At 43.3% G+C, this 19906-nt stretch overlaps 1 protein-coding gene across 1 annotated transcript; it reads right to left on the reverse strand.

The window, feature by feature from the left end:
• Positions 1-75: 75 nt before the first annotated feature.
• LOC137588144 (leucine zipper putative tumor suppressor 2 homolog) lies at positions 76-19624 on the reverse strand. The gene is made up of 7 exons (XM_068305001.1): positions 19398-19624; positions 11422-11551; positions 4162-4698; positions 3057-3587; positions 2847-2969; positions 2405-2551; positions 76-2314 (listed from the first exon to the last, which is right to left on the reverse strand). The coding sequence occupies exons 3-7, from the start codon at positions 4669-4671 to the stop codon at positions 1607-1609; spliced, it is 2019 nt and encodes a 672-aa protein (XP_068161102.1). The 5' UTR covers positions 4672-4698; positions 11422-11551; positions 19398-19624; the 3' UTR covers positions 76-1606.
• Positions 19625-19906: the final 282 nt, after the last annotated feature.

The following is a 19906-nucleotide window of genomic DNA, read 5'->3' on the forward strand; positions in this document are numbered from 1 at the left end:
AAACAAAAAACTATTTGTTTGTGATTTCAAAACCTGCATGAATTTGATCAAATGTCCATGTACCAGACACAGCTATTCATTTTAGCTTTTTTATTTATTTATTTAATTAAAAGCGAGTTTGTTCAAGGAATGTACAGGACGGAAAATATACATTTAATGTCCCCATACAAATATGGATTATAAAATTATACTGAGGAACAGGAACAAACGCGAAGGCAAACTTCAATGTACAAGCATCATATCCGCAGAGCAAAATATAATGTGCGACATAGCTTTGGTCTATTCACAGTGAATGTGTTCTGTTCCTTGTTGAGATGGACAAGAGATCTCCAGAAGAAAACGGATTGGTCAGGGTTATTTACAGGTGATTCAGGTGATCGGCAGTAACAGGAACTGAGAGTCGTCGTAGTTCTGGTATGGAGAATAAGCCTTGTGCCATAACTGAAGTCATTCACACCAAACTCCCATCATTCAGTGCAGGATTCCCATTCGGTGATGGAAAAAAATATTCTAAGAACACTTGTCAGATTATCAACTACAACCATGAGGAGCGTACTTTAGTACTGCCACGCGTCTGTTTCGGTCCTTTTTCAAACGTTTGACACAAAGATTTTCTTCCTTAATCAAAAAATTTCAATTTCAATGACTAGGAGTTACATTTTCGGTCTTATTTACATCATTAGACTGAATTCACACAGTTGGAATCAACAACATCGCTTTAATATCTGTCTGCGTGAGGTGAGTGCAACAACAAACTGATAGCATCTTCCATGAGATGACGTCCATTACTTGTTTGATTAACCAAAAACTTTATAGAACAAATTTAACCTTTAGTTAAAACATTTTCAAAAGCAAGAAGTAAATAATTAAAGGGTGCTGAATTCCATTTGCATGTTTTGTTTTCAGGCAGCTTGGGGGGTTTTTGGACAGAACAGAGCTTCCTCGTTTCTAAGACAATCTTGGAATCCATTTCAAGTGTTTGATTGATGTGAAAATGATTTTAAAGCAAAGTGTAGATTGGAGCAAGTGATTTTCTTGTGAAGATCAAGTAAATTTTTGTTTTTTGTTTCCTATTTCCTATTTCTTATTTCTATTCCAACTATTTACGGAAAGAAAAACTTTCCATCAAGCTAAATTTATTATTATAATCCAGGAACTGCTCCATCTAGAAAAATTTCATAGTATTTGAATGTATATTGGCAATATGTTCTGTCAACGGATGTAGGTTACATAAAGGTTTGAGTGGTTGTTAGAAAAAAAAAAAGCAATTCTCTCCACATCACCACAATTAACACCTCACTGACTGACTCATCTAGTCATACTGAATGTGTGGTATCCCACGTTTACTGCCGGTTGACATTTGCGTGGGTTCTATCCGGATGACCCGCGCTGCTGAGGATCTGACGGTTTAGCTTGGAGTGGGCGTGTAGCGCTGAACCCAGCAGGTAAGATGGACATATCGCCCACACAGGATGACAGTTAAAGGTTGCGAGAAGTTACTCATTCACAACAAAGAACTCGGAGCTAACGGTAACACAGACATGGAATAAAAAACAAACTTGAGCTGTAAAAGTAGTGCAAAATTAAAAAAAAACAGACGCGATGCTCAGATTTCCGTGGCTGCGATCTCGTCGAAGTTGATCTCGTTGCCACTGCCGTCGTCCTCGTCTCGGCTCTCCAGTTCTTGACTGAGCTCCTGCAGGAGTTGCTCCAGCTCCTGGTTCTTGCGGTACATCTGCACATAGTTCTGCTGCAGCTGTTTCTGGTAGCGGATGACTTTGTCCTTCTCCTCCTGCCAGATCTTGCGCTCCTCCTCGAAGCTCCCTACTTGCTGCTCGCCACGCTGACGCTCGAAGCTCAGCTCGGCCCTCATCCTGTCCATCTGCGTCTTCATGTTCTGAAGGGCGTCGGCGCTGCTCTGCCGCTGGGCCTTGGCCTCATCGCTCTCGTAGGCGAGCAGGTGCTCCTCCGCTTCGTGGAACACCTGACACTGTCGGTTTCCGGGTCCTTGATTGGCCAAAGCATCTCTGAGATGAGCCAACTCCGCCTCCAGGTGTCCCATCTTTTCTCTGAGCAGCTCCGCTTCGCTCTTCCGGCGCTGGAGCTCGTTCTCGCAGACCTCCAGCTCCATGGTTCGTGTGCGGGTCGTGCCGTGGGCTTCCTGGAGCAGGACCTGGGTGTTCGCCAGCTCGCCGCGACTCTCTCGGAGTTGACCTCGCAATGAGACAATCTCTCCCACTCGCTGTGCTAACTCTCCCTGAACGTCTTTTAGCTGCTGCTTAAGTAACGAGATTTCACCGGACTTCTGACAGACCTGAGGGGAGAAGAGCAAAGCAGCAAACCTAAACGTCATTTTCTGTTTGAATACCATTTAAAGCCCAGATAAAACGTCACGGCTGCTCACCTCCCACTTGCTCTCCTCCAGGCGAGGCCCTAGCTGGATCTTCTCGTGCTCATAGGAGGTGCAGCGCTCCTCCAGCTGCTCCCTCTCCTTCAGGAGCTGAGCAAAGTCCTCCTGCAGCTTCTTCTTCTCCTGCTGTAGCTGGTACACCTGCAGCCACGACACCACCAGCAAGACAGTCTTAGCAATTCATAGTAGGACCAGGTCATAAAAGGTAGCCAAGACATTTAAGTGCATGAATATTTCGGTCAGACACTGATTCTAGATTTGATCAATACTGAATGTTGCCCTTATTCCTACTTTTAGCAAGAAATGAGACAAAACTTCGACATTTAGCTTATGTTTTATAGGATGAATGAGCTTCCTGATTCTTCTGGCTAACAAGTCTTACTGTTCATGGCGTGTTTTTCCTTGTATGTTCTGCCCATCTTTCAGAGGTACCGACCTGCATCTGAAGGACCTGCTGTGCTCGCTGGGCCTTCTGCGAGGCCACCTGCATTCTGGTGGCGCAGCCCTGCCTCAGCTCCTCCAGCTCCAGCTCGAAGCGCTTCTGCTTCTCCTCATAAACCTGCAATTAAAAGACAGCATGACTGTCAGTGTGTTTGGTGTATTAATACGACTGATTAATATGTAGGAACTGCATTCAGGTACCGACCTGACAAATTGCAGCTTCGTTCTCATCCAGATTGTCTCTGAGTTGCTGCAGCTCTAGCTCTCGCTCCCTCAGTTTGTCTTCCAGGTCCCTCACCACCCCTTCGTATCCCTCCGCCGGACCCGGGGAGCGCCCGCTGGACCCGCTGTCGGACAGAGGGTGAACTCGGCCGCTTATGGAGCCGGAGCCTGTGCTCTTGGAAGAAGAGCGGCCACTGTCGGAGTTGGAGTGTCCGTGTCCGCTGGCGGGCGGAATACTTTTCACGGGTTCAAACTGGCTTGCCGACACCTCCCCTGGTGTCTGGGTGTAGCTGGCATTGCTGTAGGATGGGAGGCTGGAGAGGGAGTTGCGTCCAGAGTCAGAGAACTGGCAGGACTGGCCGCCGCCGCCGTTTCGGGAGCTGAGCAGGTTCAGATTATTTTGGCTTTCTGATATGCTGGCACAGTGGCGAGGGGAGAGGTACTGCATGGAGGTCCGGCTCTTGGGAATGATGGGTTTGAAGGCAGTGGGTCGTAGCACCGTTTTCTCCATGTTCTTGAGAATGGATAAAAAAAATTTGCTATGTTGAGAAGCAAGGAAGGTTTTACAACTGCATCTGAATGAAATCATTCATTAATATCACTTTGAACTACACTCGTTTATTCGCGTTTCAAGATGCACGGCTACACTACACCGTGGATCGCCGACAGCATCCGTGTGTGCGTTGCGTTCCGAGACTCTCGGTTCTGCCTGCAACTTTTCTTTAATAGAAAAGTGCTTCAAACAATCTGTAAGAGCGTGGGAAATGTAATACAGAAATCAGTATGGGGACGGTTCATAAACGTTTAAATTACCGAAAATAATAGTTTGTCGCTTTATCACAGAATTTCATTTTCCATGGGTGGTCCTGGAATGGATTAACCGCAAGTAATGAGGGATTACTGTATTAAGTTCCTGAAGCATTCAGAAAATATCAAACACACCATCATAGTTCCCTGCAGTACTAACAAAACACAGTCTAATAAGGCAGGTTGAGTGGTTCTATTACCATGTCCAGCAAATTTGCACTAATAATACATTAAATTAACACATCACTGTCTGATCAACACAACTTGTAGTTTAAACTTACACTCTCAAGTTTTCCTGATACAGGGATTAGTTTTGGAGGAGGTCCCCCCATGGTCCCATTCAACCCTGACCCTTCTTTGGTCTCCTCTGCATCACTTCCTGGACTGGGGGGTCTTACATGGTTGTCATTCCAGTCACCCACGTAGTCCTCATTCAAATAGGTATAGTTCCCGTTCCCGTTGTCCTTCTCCAGGACCCTGTTGGATGTTGTGGAGCTCTGTTTCTTGAGTGGCGGGAGGCTCTGGAGCAACGGGTCCTGGGGCGACTCAGAGGCGAGGCATGGCGCTACATGTGTCGTCCGTCTGACCCTGCCTCCCAACTCGCCGCCACTGCGGTGCTCCTGGTAGGGGCGAGTGGCAATGAGGCTGCTAACGGAACCCATAGGATCCAGAGTGGAGGGCGGTGCATTGATAGGTGGCGAAGGGCCGGAGGGGTGTCTCCTTCGGGCTCCTCCGTTGAGGACAGGGTTGTGAGGCTCAGCAGAGATAGGCAGGGCCTGAACCAGGGCCATGATGGCAGCTCAGAGGGATTGCTCGCACTGATAGAGTAAAAAAGAAGCGTTAGTCTAACAAGGAATTGAAGTTAAAAGCTTCATGTCACCTCCAGTGATAACATTGCAAATATAAGTCAAGCTTAGAGTCCAGGATTAGTTAAGTCTTATACTGTCAAGTCCAGTCAAGTTTCAAGTCTTTGATAATAAGCCCAAACTAGTCCAAAACCAAGTTGACACTTTTGGCCGAGAAAGGTCACAATAAACCCAATGAGTCGCCTCATTTCCTAGTTGTGTGTGGATTGGTACCCAACACAAGTCATGACAAGTCTCTTGTTGAGGGACATGTCCAGTAGAAGTTCTCAAGTCTTTCTAGACAAGTGTAAGGCATGTACTGCATCTTATAATAGAAAATGTCAAGTCAGGTCTAGTCATTCAAGACAGCCTCCAATCTAGACTCAAGAAATCAAGTAAAATCTTAAGTCTCCTAATAGTTTCACACTGTGAAAGTCACACAAGTCAAGCAAGCTTAGTGCAACTCAAGTTATAACCTCACACCAAAGTGATAATCTCATGGCAGCTGTTCCATGTCCCACCAGGAACTACAACTCAAGGAACTACATCTGAACTACAGCTGAGGCTAAACGGAGATGACCTACAGTAGACAGATGCATACGATTGTCCCTGAAGACTGCGGTGGACCTCACACTGAGAACCAGGACAGGCCATTCATGAAGCCCATTCAAGCAGCACAAACACTGCCTGCGGCTCGAAGCTCGCAAAGCATGAGGTAGTGAGAGAAAGGGCTCTCTGTTCATTTCAGATGTAAAATGGCTTTTTTCTTCATAACAACAAAAGCTAGGTCTGCAATACATTTCTATCAGCTTTAGCACTAAATGACGTACATTGGTGGCAAATATCAAAAACACAACAGACGCATAGAGATTGTGATGTCAACATGTGATGTGGATGGCGAACAGTTTTGGCATTGTTTGGAGAACAATGGCAGACAGGACGTGTCATGATGAGGTCATGGCGTGCTGACAACACACCCGACACACACATACACAGATTTCTAAAAACATCAAGAGTGACAGAATACGAGGATATCCGACTGCCAAATGTGTCCCGTTCTTGAGTTTCAGGCTCGTCCAGTGCGTCACAGAGAGAATGATGTCAAAGAATAGCAACTCTGCAGACATCAATCACAGACGTACTGATTGTGGAGGGATCCCTGCATGGACTTCGTTTTATTATACCCACTCTGACTTTCACCGTTTGCTTGGCACAAACGAAAATGCAGCTGATAATTAGTGACACTGGCCAATAAGGTGACAAAGAAAGCATCTTTCCCGAGGACATACCTGTATTTCAAGACTCGCCTTCCCACAAAGGGCCCTTTTAATCCATTTCAAACCAGCTGGGTCACTAATACAGATTCTTCTGACAGTTAACTGTGATAACCAAACATTAATTGACACGTAACCATAACAAGTGACCAGACAAACATGGTTCTGCAAATATCTTGACCTTTAAAACTGAGACACTACATTCGTACTTCATAAAGCAGCAGAATCTTTCAGTTTCCACCTCTGGGTTAAGGTGCTTTTTAAAAAAGCTCTCTCTTTGTTTATAGAAGCAGTAAAGCGTAAAACAAATTAACATTAGCAAGTACAACAAATGTTCTCCAGGAAATACTTTAATCTAAAATCCATTTGCTGTCTTCCTCCTAACACGGCGAGACGGGTAGAAATGCTTCATCCATTGATTTTCTCCGGACTTTCCGTAAATGCAATTTTAAAAGGAGTTTAAAATGTTATTAAAGATTCATACTGCATAATTCAATTACTCTGCAAGTGTTTCTGCAAAGGGAAACTTTTAATGGCAGCGGGAGGAACATGGGTTGTAGGATTATTCCCGTGTGATTCCACTAATTGGTCTATGATGCTAATTAGAAGATGACCATTGTTTTTAAATAGCAGGAAATCATTGTGATTTTTACGGCAAGCATACGTTATGTCATTTTCAGTGTTTAAAGGCTTCTCACTGTTTCCTCCCTCAGATTATCGGCCCCTCTGGAGACCAGACGACTGAGACGGTTCAGAGGCTAAGAAAAGCAGAGGGGTCTCAAACTGTTAAAGCTTCAGTTTCCCTTCTGTTGTCATGGGGACCGGGACTCAAACAGAGGAAGGGGGAGGATAAAAGAAGTGGTCGGGGGGGTCGGAGACCTGACAGGGAGGCCAGGACCCCTTCTTTAGCGTCTTAAGCCATCGGTCATTCTATCGTTCAGCCCCAATAAGAGATAAACGAACATCTATTTGCTTTTCTGTCTTTGCCTGTTTCAAATTTAACTTTGTCATTTCCTTTAGATGCAAAGCAACACGTTTGATCTTAAACACCCCCCCCCCCCATGATGCCCATAGTGTCAGCTGACTGACTGTTTTTGTCTGGAAAAGCCCTTGAGGATTTTTAATTCCTCTTGGTTGGGCAGCAGACGGACGGACTCAGTCGGTCACTCCTCCAGCAGGAGGAATGTGTGGTCGCACCAGCGACTGAGATTTAAGACTAAACATGGACAGAATTAGTAGTGGATAGTCTGACGGGACGACTCTGCAACCGCTACCTTCCTCAGGTCTCATTATTTTCATGCCACAGTGTGTGAGAGCAGAAATCAAGCCATTTGATAAAACATTTGTATCTAAGATAATAAATTCTGAATGCTGCTTTTTGGTAGTAAGGAGAGAATCTAGGTGATGAGGGGATGAGGGATTTTTAAGACCATCTTGGTGAAACAGAAACAGGAAATCCATGTTTTGGAATTAATACACTTAAAGCTTATTGTTGTGAGTCTCCAGTCTGCTTGGAAAAACCCTACTAAAAGTACACAGCAGTATTTCATTACACATCCAGCATTAAGTCTAGATAAATTTCAGTGACATTCATTGGCACACGGGGCAGCAATGAGGCTGACTGCATCTGAGATTCTGGCAATGAGAAAAACAAATAGTATAAAAGCCTTTTTATAGACGCCGTATAACAAAGTTACACTACACAGAGTTTACCAGCCCTGCAGTGTCACACAAACCTGCTTTTCAGACAAACCGAAAGCGGCTGCACTAAATCCCTCTTTGTTTGAGCCACGCCATAAACACACATCCATGGAGGTGCGAGTCTAAAAATATTCGCCACACTGGATCAAGTGTTGGGACGGGTGAGAGAGAGAAAAAAGAAGCTCTCTGTTATACCGGCTTCATGACAGCAACGCCGCCTCGGAGTGGAGGAGGACACGGAGAGAAAGACAGGAAGAGAGCGATCGGATGAGGAATGAGGAAACAAACACATGAATCTCGAGACCCCTTCCTCTGAACTCCATCTCTGGCTCACTCCATCTCTTTCTCTACCTTGCCATCCTCTGTCCTTATTCTCCCCCCTCCCTACCTCCCTGGAAACTGGAGCACAGAGGGAAAAGTGTGACAAAGCTATTTTAGCTTTTCAGGCTACCTACCTTTCCTCAGACAGACACTTCACACCTCTGGCAGGAGGGACAGATCAATGTGCCAAAAGTTGGTGTTTAGGTCAAAATGACTTAAACCATTGACTATGAAATGTTAAGAGAATAGCGGTGGGGTGCCCGAGTTGACATCTTCAAAACATATACCAATTAGAATACTCACAACGGTGTGCAAAGAATGGCTTTGAATGACAATCAATCAACTGAAAGTTTCAAACTAGGTGAAGGATCTAATCACATTTCCACTGTTATTGCTTTATTAAGGTAAATATATGAATTTTATAAAACAAACTTTTTGATCATAGAGCTCATGGTGGTTTAGAGGTTAGGTAGCCCTGTGGGCTAACGGAAGCCGCAGAGGATGCCACAAAAAAAAAAAAAAAACAACAGCTAAGAGACTTTTCTCTGGAGAGCAAACAGGTTTGTTTGAAGCGCTGAACACTGTCAAGGCGGCTTCCAACCCCCCTATAGACACACACACACACACACACACACACACACACACACACACACACACACACACACACACACACACACAGAAAATTTAGCTTATCAATATTTCTTCCAATGGAAGTTAAAGACAGTTGACTTTATTCATCACTTTTTACTGCGGCTGCATCTAATGGTTTATTTTATTATCAGTTCATCTTCTGATTTAAATAGAAAAAATATATACAATTATATTTAAATTAATTTAAGTGTGTGTGTGATACATCATACCTTCCCCAACTGCACCCAGACATCTTCATGGAGTAAATCATTCCTCCAGTCAGTTATCAAACATCAATCTAAGCTCAATTGTGAAGTCTGCTTCCCTCTTTTCCCCCCTTCATCCCCTCCAAGTCTCTTACCCCAGTTTGATTCCTGCATATCTGCTCTGGCTCTTATCATCCGGCCTCAGCTCTGCCGCCGCCTCAGGTTTAGTCGCCAGTCACTTCATTACTGTTCTCCTGGATGCTTGGCTCAGTTTCTGACCAAGCCTCCAGAGGAAAACTTTTTTAACCCCCTCAAAAGGAAAAAAAAATAAAAAGAACTCATTCTGAAGCCTAAAGCCACCAATGTGAATGGGAGCACAGTCTCCTCCCCTTCCTCCCACATCCTCGTCTGCATGGTTCAGCCCCTCTCCGATAGATACACCTCCTCCCTCCTCTCCCCGCTCCTCCTCTACCATTTCCTTTGACGAAAGAAACTACACTTTACAAAGTCCTCAACTGCCTTTGTGATGCAGAGGAGAAAGGAGAGAGAACCAGAGAGAGGCAGGGAGACGCCGGTTAAATAATGTCCTACTAAGGAGAGAAATGAAAGCAAAACTGCATGATGCTGCGATCTAACTTCATAAAGTCTGGGTTTGCTTCTCATCATTCGAAATGTAGAAGAACAATCGACCTTTATTAATCCCACATAGGAGAAATGATCTTTTCCAGTCTAGTTGTTAGTTGTTGTTAATCACATGTGTATAGTATATGTGGGTCTTGAACCGGCCACCCTCCAGTCCCCAGCCCAAGACCCTCACTGGACTGAGGGTCCGCGAGTCCGGTGAGCCCAGGGACTGCCATACCTGGTACCTACATCACCTACTGTGGGAAGACATCAAAGCACCTGATAGCTATAAGACTATAGAATATTCATGTGTTTGTGTCCTATTAAAATCTTGAATCTTAAACCTCTCTGATTGTCGAAGCACAAAAAAACTCAACAGGATTTTTCTGCGGCTGCTTTTGCCTTGACCCGTAAGAAACTCTCTGGCCAAAAACAAATTAAAATAAAGGAAATAACAGGCATTGGTGAAGTCAGAGCTCAGCTGCTCAACTCCCAGATGGAGAGAGGGGTAAGTAGGGTAGGAGAAGTAGGCTATGTCCTCCCACAGCCGAACACACATACAAACAGGGACCTGTCCCTTTCCATTTCTCGGAGACACCCTCACTTCCTTCTACTGTAACTGGGTCAGACTGGTTGACAGGACGCTTGCCCTTCATAGGCAGTGAAACAAGGCTCAAGGTGGGAGTGCGAGGTCGTTCTTGATCACATCGCACTAGGAGGCCTGACAACACTGAATACACCACAAGCCAAGGCCTGGCCGAAACACCAGAAACCACTCCGGGCTCCAGTCCGAGATTGAACGACAAACATCATCAATCAGCTTCCTGAAGGCCACCAGTGCTGGGATAAAGAGGGAGGCTGTAAATCACCTTTGTGAATGCCTCTATTAACACTACCTCTTTACAGGCTGGGGGTGGGGGGTTACGTGACTCAGCCCCTTTCGGGGGAGTTGATTTAAAGGACAAAGTGGTAAAGTAAAAAGATGCCTGTGACGTGCTTCCGTCTTGCGCACGGACAAAAAAATCAAAAACAAGAAGGCAACAACTTTAGTTGGAATAAATAATTCCGGTGTGGCTTTGAGAAATGTTGGTTACATATTTCTGGTTTATCCACCCTGGTTATATAACGTTTATTATCCTATAGGGTTACATGCCACATTTAGGAGTGCCAATTTCTATTTACCATTGAAATTAGATTGTTGGAGGCCTCAATGCCAGTTTATCTTCATCTACAGTGGACGCCCAGCAGGTTGTCATCCATCAAAAACCCAGCTGCCATCTTTTCACCAGTCCATCAGCCTACTTCCTTCTATATTTTCATAACAACGCTTCACATCAGGGACCAGAAAGCAACAGAAAGCTAGGCCATCCATCAAAGTCCGTGCTACCTCCCAACGGACACTGCAGCTAAAACTGGCCACGACCAGTAAGCCCTTTGGACTGCTTACCTCCAAACTAATCCACCGTGGCACAAAGCAATACACGAACACCTCTGATATAAAACTAGTATGCAGGTTTAGGGCTCAGCAGGGGGTGGGTTCATCAGAATAAGACAGAAATATAGAGTGGGGAGAGAGAGGTTTGTAAATTGAATTAAACACTCCAAAGTAAGTCTTGTCATCAATCCATAAAAATGGGATGAGTGTATTGAGTTGGCAGCGACCCGACTAAGCCACACTCCGATTTACTACATTATGCGTCAAAGAGATTAGGGCTACGCCTCCAGCTCCACAAATACAGAAAAACCCCATCCCTGATTAAGATCTTTTGTAAACTCCTACACAGCAGGAATGTGTTCACTTCCACACATAGTTGGATAATAATGTGTGTGTACAGCAAGACACAGCCAACTCTTAACATCAATGAAGTCACAGTGGCAGATGTCAAAAAATTATGATAATTTAAGAAAGCAGGAATTAGAAGTAATTTTCCTCCACTTACCTGTCGATGACTTTTTTTAGTTTGTGGGGGTTTTAGAAAAGCATCAAACTCAGGTTGGTCAAGCATCCCAATACACTCACAGCGGTGAGGAGATCTTCACTCCTTGTTCCTTTCTCCATTTCCCACCGAACTGAAAGACAAAAACAAAATTTTTGAATCAGCAGAAGAGAAGCAGGGAGACCACTACCACCGTAGAGAGTTAGAAAAAAAAAGAAACATAACATGTGTTTATAGAAGTCAGAGAAAAAGAGGAAAATCTGAGTCATGATGGCAAAAAAGTTTCACATGGCAGAAGGTTAAGACTGAGGGGATTTTCCACATCAATAAGACTGAAAAAGGAGCCCAAACCTTACATCCATTTCACTGAGACATATACCCTGAGTGAAATAAGAGGTTCCTGTTGAACCATTTAAGTGTTTCTGGGTCACCTCAAAGACAAATGCTGTTTCCAAGGGAGCCAACCTGTGTTAAAGAAATGAAAACAGAAAAATGTTTCCGATCCATCCAAGAAGATAAAAAGGTGTGAAGCATGGCGCCATTCTCTGGAATGCTATTCATCACAGAGTAAATGCAACAGAAAGAAACTCGTGCCAGAGGCAGCAGATGGACGTCGCTGCAGACCGCTAATTGTCAGGACTGTTGCCAAGAGGACGTTAAAACTCCATTAAGTTATGATCATGAAGGGTTGGATGAACAAATGGTGATGGAAAGGTGAGGAGGCAACAGTTTCCTCTTCAGGGTCCAATTTTTAAAAAAGGTGTCTTGCCTCATGTTACAAACCGGCAGAACCAAACGCGCCTCAGATCACGTTTCAAAGTCACACTGCATGAATTATTCAGAGACCAACACCGTTTTCATGACACGTCGGTTATTGGGAAAACAGAAGCGTAGACAAAAATTGTTTGACTGTATATTTAAGTTGGATTTTTCTCCTTTTTTTTTTTAAAACAAGTAAGAGTGGCGTAGCTGGTTAGCATCCTGTTCTTTCAGCAGGATCAGGGATGTTTGCTGAAGTTAACATGGCCTACTGCCTTAAGGGGTACCACAAGCTGCGAGTAAAAGTTATATAAACAGAAACTCTTCCATCTGTGCCCAACATATCGTCTTCGTACGTTACTGGCAGACAGATCATTGGATTTGTGCGTTGTGGCTACCCACATGTGATGTAGCTCAATCCAGACAACTTAAAAGTTGTACAGGAATAGTGCCAAGCCATAATAAACAGTTTACGCTGCAATAACTGTTTGCTTTAAAGACAGATGATAATCCCACAGTGCATAAACAGGTGTTTACTTGAGGACTGATTTCCTTATCTGTTCCACCATGAAGAGGCTAATCCTCATTAAAGTAGGAGGAGAGAAACACATTCACGCTGAATGAAAACAAAGGTGGTGGTGACGGCCTGTGGTTATCATTTCATTACATTCATTCAACTGCTGAAATCTCACAGATGAGTCCTCGCCCGTAAGCCTCACATAAAACTGGCCAACTGACACTTGTTTCTTTTACGTTTTTATCTTTTAAAGACAAGCCGACGACAAAGACATTTTTGGCAACATTCTTTCAAGTCATTGTTCAGACAGAAAAAAGATAAAATGTGATTGATAGACCGAACCGGTAACGGGTGAGAGGCCTTAATTTCCGTCATTCAACACTGTTTGTGATCAATGTTACAGAACTTTCTGGTGCAAAGACTTCCAAATAGTTGGAGATCCATAATTTGATTAGACTGATTAAAATTATTAAAATGAATTTGTGCTGATGTGCATGTCTTTCATCATAACATGTGGTAGGTTTAGTCATACTGCAGTTCAAGACTTGCTAAACAGGTTCAAACAGTGCGGATTAAGGCCGTAACACCAAGATTAACATCTCTGAATTTTGCAGAGGGCAAGTTTTTAAAACTGGAGTGTGTAGTTTTTCCAAGTATTTGTGAACCACTTTGCACTTCAATCGGCAAAGATTGCTTTGGTGTGACAGAACGGCCTAAAGAAAGAGAAAAAGAAAGAAAGGAATAGGGTGGCGGCGCACTTATTCCTTACACAAACACCGCCATACCACAGCACTTACATTTATTATTCTAATGTTAAGCCATGTGCCAAAGGTTCCTGTCCGGGTGAACAGAAGAGACGAAAGAAACGACAGCCTGAACAAAGGGACATCATGTAGACGGACATATCCGACATGGATTCTGGGTATCCGAAATGTTGTTTTAAAAAAAAGAAAAAGCAGACAACTGAAAACCTGTCCTTCATTTACATTTCACATCCATTTGCTCATTGCTGGTTGTGGTCAAGAGCATAATAACAGCACAAACAGTCTTGGGGAAAAAAAACTTGGAGTTCGTGTTCTGAAATTCTGACAGTTGTTTATTTAAATGGATAAAATGGGCAGAGGGTGGGATGTGAGTCCGGAGGGAGAACTGGCATGTCTTGCTTTGTTTGGACAGCGAGGGGATGGCCCACATGGAAAGCATTGCATTCCATTTTAAATAACACAGAACCGCTGTACTTGTCTCAGACATTCTCATTTACGATCATTGAGGCCAAACCTCAAACATTCTCCTGGATTTTTACAAGAAATCTACGCAAGAGAAAAAGTTTTTTAAATGTTTTGTGAAGGATTGAGGATGGAAAGGCAACAGAAGGACTGGGATTACAACCCTCAATGAAGAAGCTGGGCATGAACTCAACCGCAGCATGTCGGCCTAGACTTGTCTGTATATAAACTGGACTGTTAGGTTGCAAAGGCCGGTCCGACGGCTCTCCATGCCAATTATTTCAGATCCACTTCCCCTCCGCCTGTAGGAGCCCTTATGCAAGGCTGTGACGCACCTCCAGCCTGACCGTGCATCCCACCACCCACGTAGCTTCTGATCAACACCCCTCTTCACCTCCGCGGCGAGTAGATCCATCTGTGCGTCCCAGCCGAGCCGACAGTGGTGCTCCCAGTCATCACCGAGTGGAGTTACGCCACCGTCAGAAGGTGTGAAATCAATCGCAAAGAGGGGCGGCTGACAAACGTGCGAGTGGGCGAAAGAGTGGTAGTGAGAGGAGAACTTAAAAAAAAGAAAAGAATGAAAGACGTAGGAGTCCAAGAGGCCCCGGGTCGGTACTGTACGTCAGCACATATGGGTTTCCCTGCAGCAGCGTTTTTAACACACAGAATCTTCAACGAGGTGACAACAGATGACGCAACGCAAGATATTCTTCTCTCGAGGCCTGAAACAGCAATCATTAAAGTATTTAATCAGTTTACAGCTTTAGGATTTGGATATTCTTTGTTTGTTAGAGCGAATCATAGAATCCTTTGAAATGCTTTGAAATGCTTGAAAGTTCGGAACATAACTAATGCGCTAGCGGTAATTCAGTGACACTACGTCAAGGGTCAAGTTACCCTGGGTAAGACGGAAGACATGTTCTCACCTCCAAGGTCACCCCAGCCCCCACCCAGTCAAAAACCAATGCTGACAATGGTGACTTTGCTCTGTACGAAGCGTCTTATCAAGGCTGTTTACAAAACTTTAAATCTAATCAGCGCTGCAGCGATTCCTGGGGGTGTATGCTCAAAGCAGACAGTCATCAGCACTCACAGGATGAACGCCGTTCCGTCTGTAGGATGACAAACATCACCACATAATCAGCGCCACTTCCAGGTCGGGCGTACAACAATCCTGATAACAGATTAATTAAACCAGGATGAAGTGGGTGAGGAATGCGACGCGCCGCTTATTCTTGAGAATATTGGCCACGAGAAGAGGAAAAGGTGTATTAACATTTAAAACTTTATTTAAAGTCAAATGTGTCCAGGAGTTCTGCAAATGCATTTGTGAAAAGACGGATTTGTCATAAAAAGAGCACAAAAAAAAACAAAAAACAAACATGAATTACAAGGTTTAAAGTATGGATGTGATTGCTTTGGTTCATTTGCATTCAAATTGGGCCATCAGTCAAAACACCGGGGGTGGTGGGAGGATGACAACGCTGCAATTAGAGAGGTAAAACCTGTCTGCAGTCCAACGGACGGTGTGCTCTGAAAACTGGGACAGAGTCTAAATCACATGAGGTTTAGGTGGAGGGAACTTAACAGGATTGTGCCTGTGTCATGCATCGTCTAAATACTTTCTATCTTCAATATTCTTCAACCCCCCCCCACACACACACACACACACACACCCCTACAACCCTCGCTCAGGGCAGGCAGCCGGCTGTGCACAAGACAAAGACCTGGATAAGTTTTCCAATGGGAAGTCGAGGTCACAAACCCTCCATCAGCAAAGTAGGGCAAAGTTTTCTTCAGCCAGCAGCCAAAATATCAAATATTCAGCTTCCTATCACATAATGTCATCCATAAATATATTAACATATTTTATTATATTTAAATATTTATTAGTTTGCTATTATTAGTTTGCTATCATTCTTGATTACTTTTGAGCTGAATGCTCCAATCTTTTCACACGGCTTCACGGCCGGTCCTCAACTCGCTGACGGGATTCTTGATTCCGCCGCTTTATCCAGATCCACTTTGTCCCTCATCAGAATCCCTCAGGTAGTTTATGTTTGAGAACAGACTCAAAGTATTAATCTGTGTAAATCAAATTCCAGACTCTTCCAGATCAATTCCAAACTTTAATCTTCTTTTTCTTTTTACCAAGTTTCACAACAGTCTGACAAATGAGGCTAACAGACCAAAGCTTAACGGATGAACACCAGCGCAGAGACAGTCCTCCTTCAGCGGGATTCCATTCAAGACGACAACCCAGGAGCTACATGAGAAATCCAAGTGTTCCACTCATGATGTGATCATTCAGAGACTAAACACACATCAGACTCTAAACTGGTTTGCATCACAGCTCTTTGTCTGAAAAGCCGCGAGGAATCCCACACTCATTACTTTGGACTGTTTTAAAGCCTGTGGTGTGGGAAAATGTGGAACATCTATAATCATATTGAGCCAACGGTGACAGGAGTGTAAAGTCTACACAATAGGATGCTACATAAACAATGAAGAGCCGCAAAATACTAAAACAGCATGTTGATCTGACGTGTTGGAAATCAAGAAAACTGAAAAACAGGAAGGTCTTTGCGTTGCCTGACAGAAAACCAACTCCAAATATGTTCCTATTGTTGTCTTGTCTTCTCAAATGTCTTTTCATTTGTTCCTCCAAGCTTTGTGTAGCTTTAAGCGAAGACCGGCCGGCCTTGACCTCATCTCAAGGGCGTTACGCACGGCCGTTGACGCTGCTGAATATTGAAATCTCCATCCGCGTCTCACAGCAAACTGGAAACCACAGTGTGTGTGTGTGTGTGTGTGTGTGTATTAGATAGAATCAGAAAACAAAGCGTGACCGTCTGCACACGCATCTGTTTCAACCGTCAGCACATACCACACCTCAAGGCGCTTCACAGAGCCGCTCCGCCGTATTATGAACAGTCTCACAGCAATCATCGCATGAAAGGATGAGACGTTGTGACCTGCAGGATTATGTACATATTTACTATGTCACAGCGGAGGAAGTGTGTGAGAAGCTGGCAAAACAAGACGAAGGAGTTTAACAATAAAACACACAACCACCAGCAAGACTTAGAAACATTATGACATCACGACAAAATTTGTTTAACTGCTCGCCTTATTCTGATTACTAAACAAATTCAATCCATCAGAGGTTCTGGGATAAAAGATTATTCCCTAAAATCACAAAATAGCAAACCCAAATTCCAATAATTGAGTTGAACTTTAAGAATTTTTGAGTTTAAAGTTGCACGTTGGATTTTCTAAACCGGGTGTCAGAGGCACTGCGGCCTGTGATCAAAATACCATTATTATATTGCGCTATTACAAAATATGTAGCTATCTTTTAAATAACACTTAGTCTATAGATATCAAACTAACACTAGTAAACAATTTGTTTATTCGAAATTGCATAATGGCAGCAAAGCAATCGTGACTAATAACTACAGGCCGACCAGACGGCCCTTCTGTTGTTGTTCATCTTCATCCCGTTTACTCATGTCACCCATGTTCTTGTGAGATTTCAGGGAGTTTATTCCCAGGCTGGAGTGACTCACAATCAGAACAAGATTCTCCAGTTCTAGTGACCTTTGGGCCGCGACACAAAGTGGAAAGAATCTGAGGACAGGAAGAAGATTAATGTTTTTCTGCTGGTAAAGATTGTCCTCAGAGCGAGACTAGGCCTGTGAGTTAAGTATGCCAATTATGTAATTTAACACATAACTAAGTATAAAGAGTCAACAATAAAACAATCCAAATATGATGAGCAATGTCATCCTTAATTTGCGCGATAAAGCCCTGACCCTAAACATTTAGAGTCATAATATTTTTGTCACGTAGAACCCACAGTGAGGAGAGCTTCGCACCGATCCCAACGCCCTGACAAGCTGACAAAGCAACTCCTCCAAGGGACGCTTGCCAACATGCTTAGAAAATTAAAATTCAGAAATTATCAATGCAAATAACCTGCAGCTCTCCTGCTGCTCCACAGTTCCACCTCTGCAGGCTCGCTGAGCGAAACACTCGGCCTCCTGGAGCGTGGAGGCTGGAGAAATAGTGAATATAACAGCCTGCAAAGCTGCTCTGGTCTCCAGCTGCTTTTTCTCTGTCGTATCGTCGTATTGTTCGTTCCAAGTATCTGGTTTTTGTTTACAGACGAGCAAACTGCACACAAAAATAGACAAGGTGCTTTTTTTAACCTCTTTACTAAAACGAGACCATGTGGGACTTCTTTTTTTTTTACAGCGCTGCACTGCAAATATGCACCATAAATCCAACACTGAAGTGTATTCCTCTTTCCTCGCCTTACGGTGCATCTGGTAATGCAATTATACAGTAAAAAAAAAAAAAAGTGATCCATTGGAGACTAACAGCAGCTGTGGACAGTTTCACAAGGGGAATGTCATTCATTTTAAGAATTCACACATGTTACTGCTGCATCCAGAGTGGTCCAGTCCACTAACACTTGAGAATGTGAACACTTTCTCTTTACATGTAAGCTTGGCTGAATTGTTTCCAACAAACCATGAATGGTGTGGATTTCTTTGAGTTCATGCAATCAAGAGCCGGATGAATTTCCAGTTCGTTCTTGTCATCGGAATCACAAGGCAGAGTCTATTTCTGAGCTTTAGTATGTTTAGGAAGCTATGAATTCATTACTCTGTTCAGTGTTGATAGGACAGTCCTAGATTTCACGTCCTACTCGACAGCAGAAGTCGGACCTGATACATACTGACACACTTCAAATATTCATCTTTCGGATCTGGATCATGACATCATTAAACATATTTGTCAACACCTGGATATTTATCTTGCGGGCAAACAAATTAAAAAAATGGATGACGGTACATTTGATTTACTCTAGAACCAGAAAAGTGACTAAAAAATCTTGACAGTAATAATTTAGAAGCCACTATTATTATTACAATCATTTACTTTAACTGTATTACTATTATTATCATTTTCTGACAGCCCTGAGCAACATGAACAGCAGAATGGGTCAAAAGGAACTATGTCTAAACAGATATACAGTCATTGAGGGGTTTGGGGGTTTTTTTGGTCCTTGATTAGAACATTCATGATCTGGACTGAAGTGGAGCAGGAAATGAGTCTGGATGGAGTTTTAACTTTAGGAAACAATTTGTTGCGTCTAAACTCAGTCAACCTGCTCTGCCTCTCTGATGCAGGATTAGGAGATTGGACCACAAACAATACTTTTAATAGCATTCATGATTTACACGGTGCGCCTTATTTTTACTTGAACACACCTGGTCTGATGACCAGAAATCAAATCAAATTTAAATCAGATTTTTATACCTCACATCCTATTATCTAATTTTACTTATAAATTTATAAAAAAAAAACAGAATCCATGTAAAACTTCCCTCATCATCATCATCATCATCATCATCATCATCATCGTCACTGTTTTAATTACAGTAAAAATCCGGTAAACAAGAACTCACCGTTCAAGCGGACAGTTCTGCGTAGTGTTTAGTAGCTCTCTCAAGTCTGAATGCGACGCGTTTTTGTTTTTGTTTTTTTAAAAAGCCGCTTTATCCACAAATACGAAAGTTTACCAATTTGTCTGATGAGAAAAATAAAGTGAATTATCTCCCGTGTCTGTCTCTCTTCTCCTCCTGCCGCTGAGAGCTGGTTTGTTGACGTGCGGAGAGCAGGACCCGGCTGTGCTCGTGTTTCAGAGACATAGTCAAGGTAGCGGGATGCGCTCAACACACATCCGGTTCTGGATTTCAAAATAAGACGTACTTACGAAAGCAATCTTACCAAACTCACATTTCAATCGTCTTACAACATTCACACAAATATAAAACGTCCATTATGGTGGAATTAAAACCAATTGGCATAAGAAATAAAGCAGAATAATACTCAAGTTTAGAAATGTAAACGATAGACAAGGATTAATATCAAATTAAGAGTTAATTGAAAGATAACAATAACAACAACAAGACTA

The sequence above is a fragment of the Antennarius striatus genome, chromosome 21, assembly GCF_040054535.1.
Source record: "Antennarius striatus isolate MH-2024 chromosome 21, ASM4005453v1, whole genome shotgun sequence".
NCBI lineage: Eukaryota > Metazoa > Chordata > Actinopteri > Lophiiformes > Antennariidae > Antennarius > Antennarius striatus.

Coding starts and splice junctions, on each gene's coding strand:
- LOC137588144 (XM_068305001.1), bottom strand. CDS start 4,671: ATGGCCCTGGTTCAGGCCCTGCCTATCTCTGCTGAGCCTCACAACCCT. Junction 3,588..4,161: donor TATCAGGAAAACTTGAGAGT/GTAAGTTTAAAC, acceptor TCCATTCTCAAG/AACATGGAGAAAACGGTGCT. Junction 2,970..3,056: donor ACGAAGCTGCAATTTGTCAG/GTCGGTACCTGA, acceptor TTTTAATTGCAG/GTTTATGAGGAGAAGCAGAA.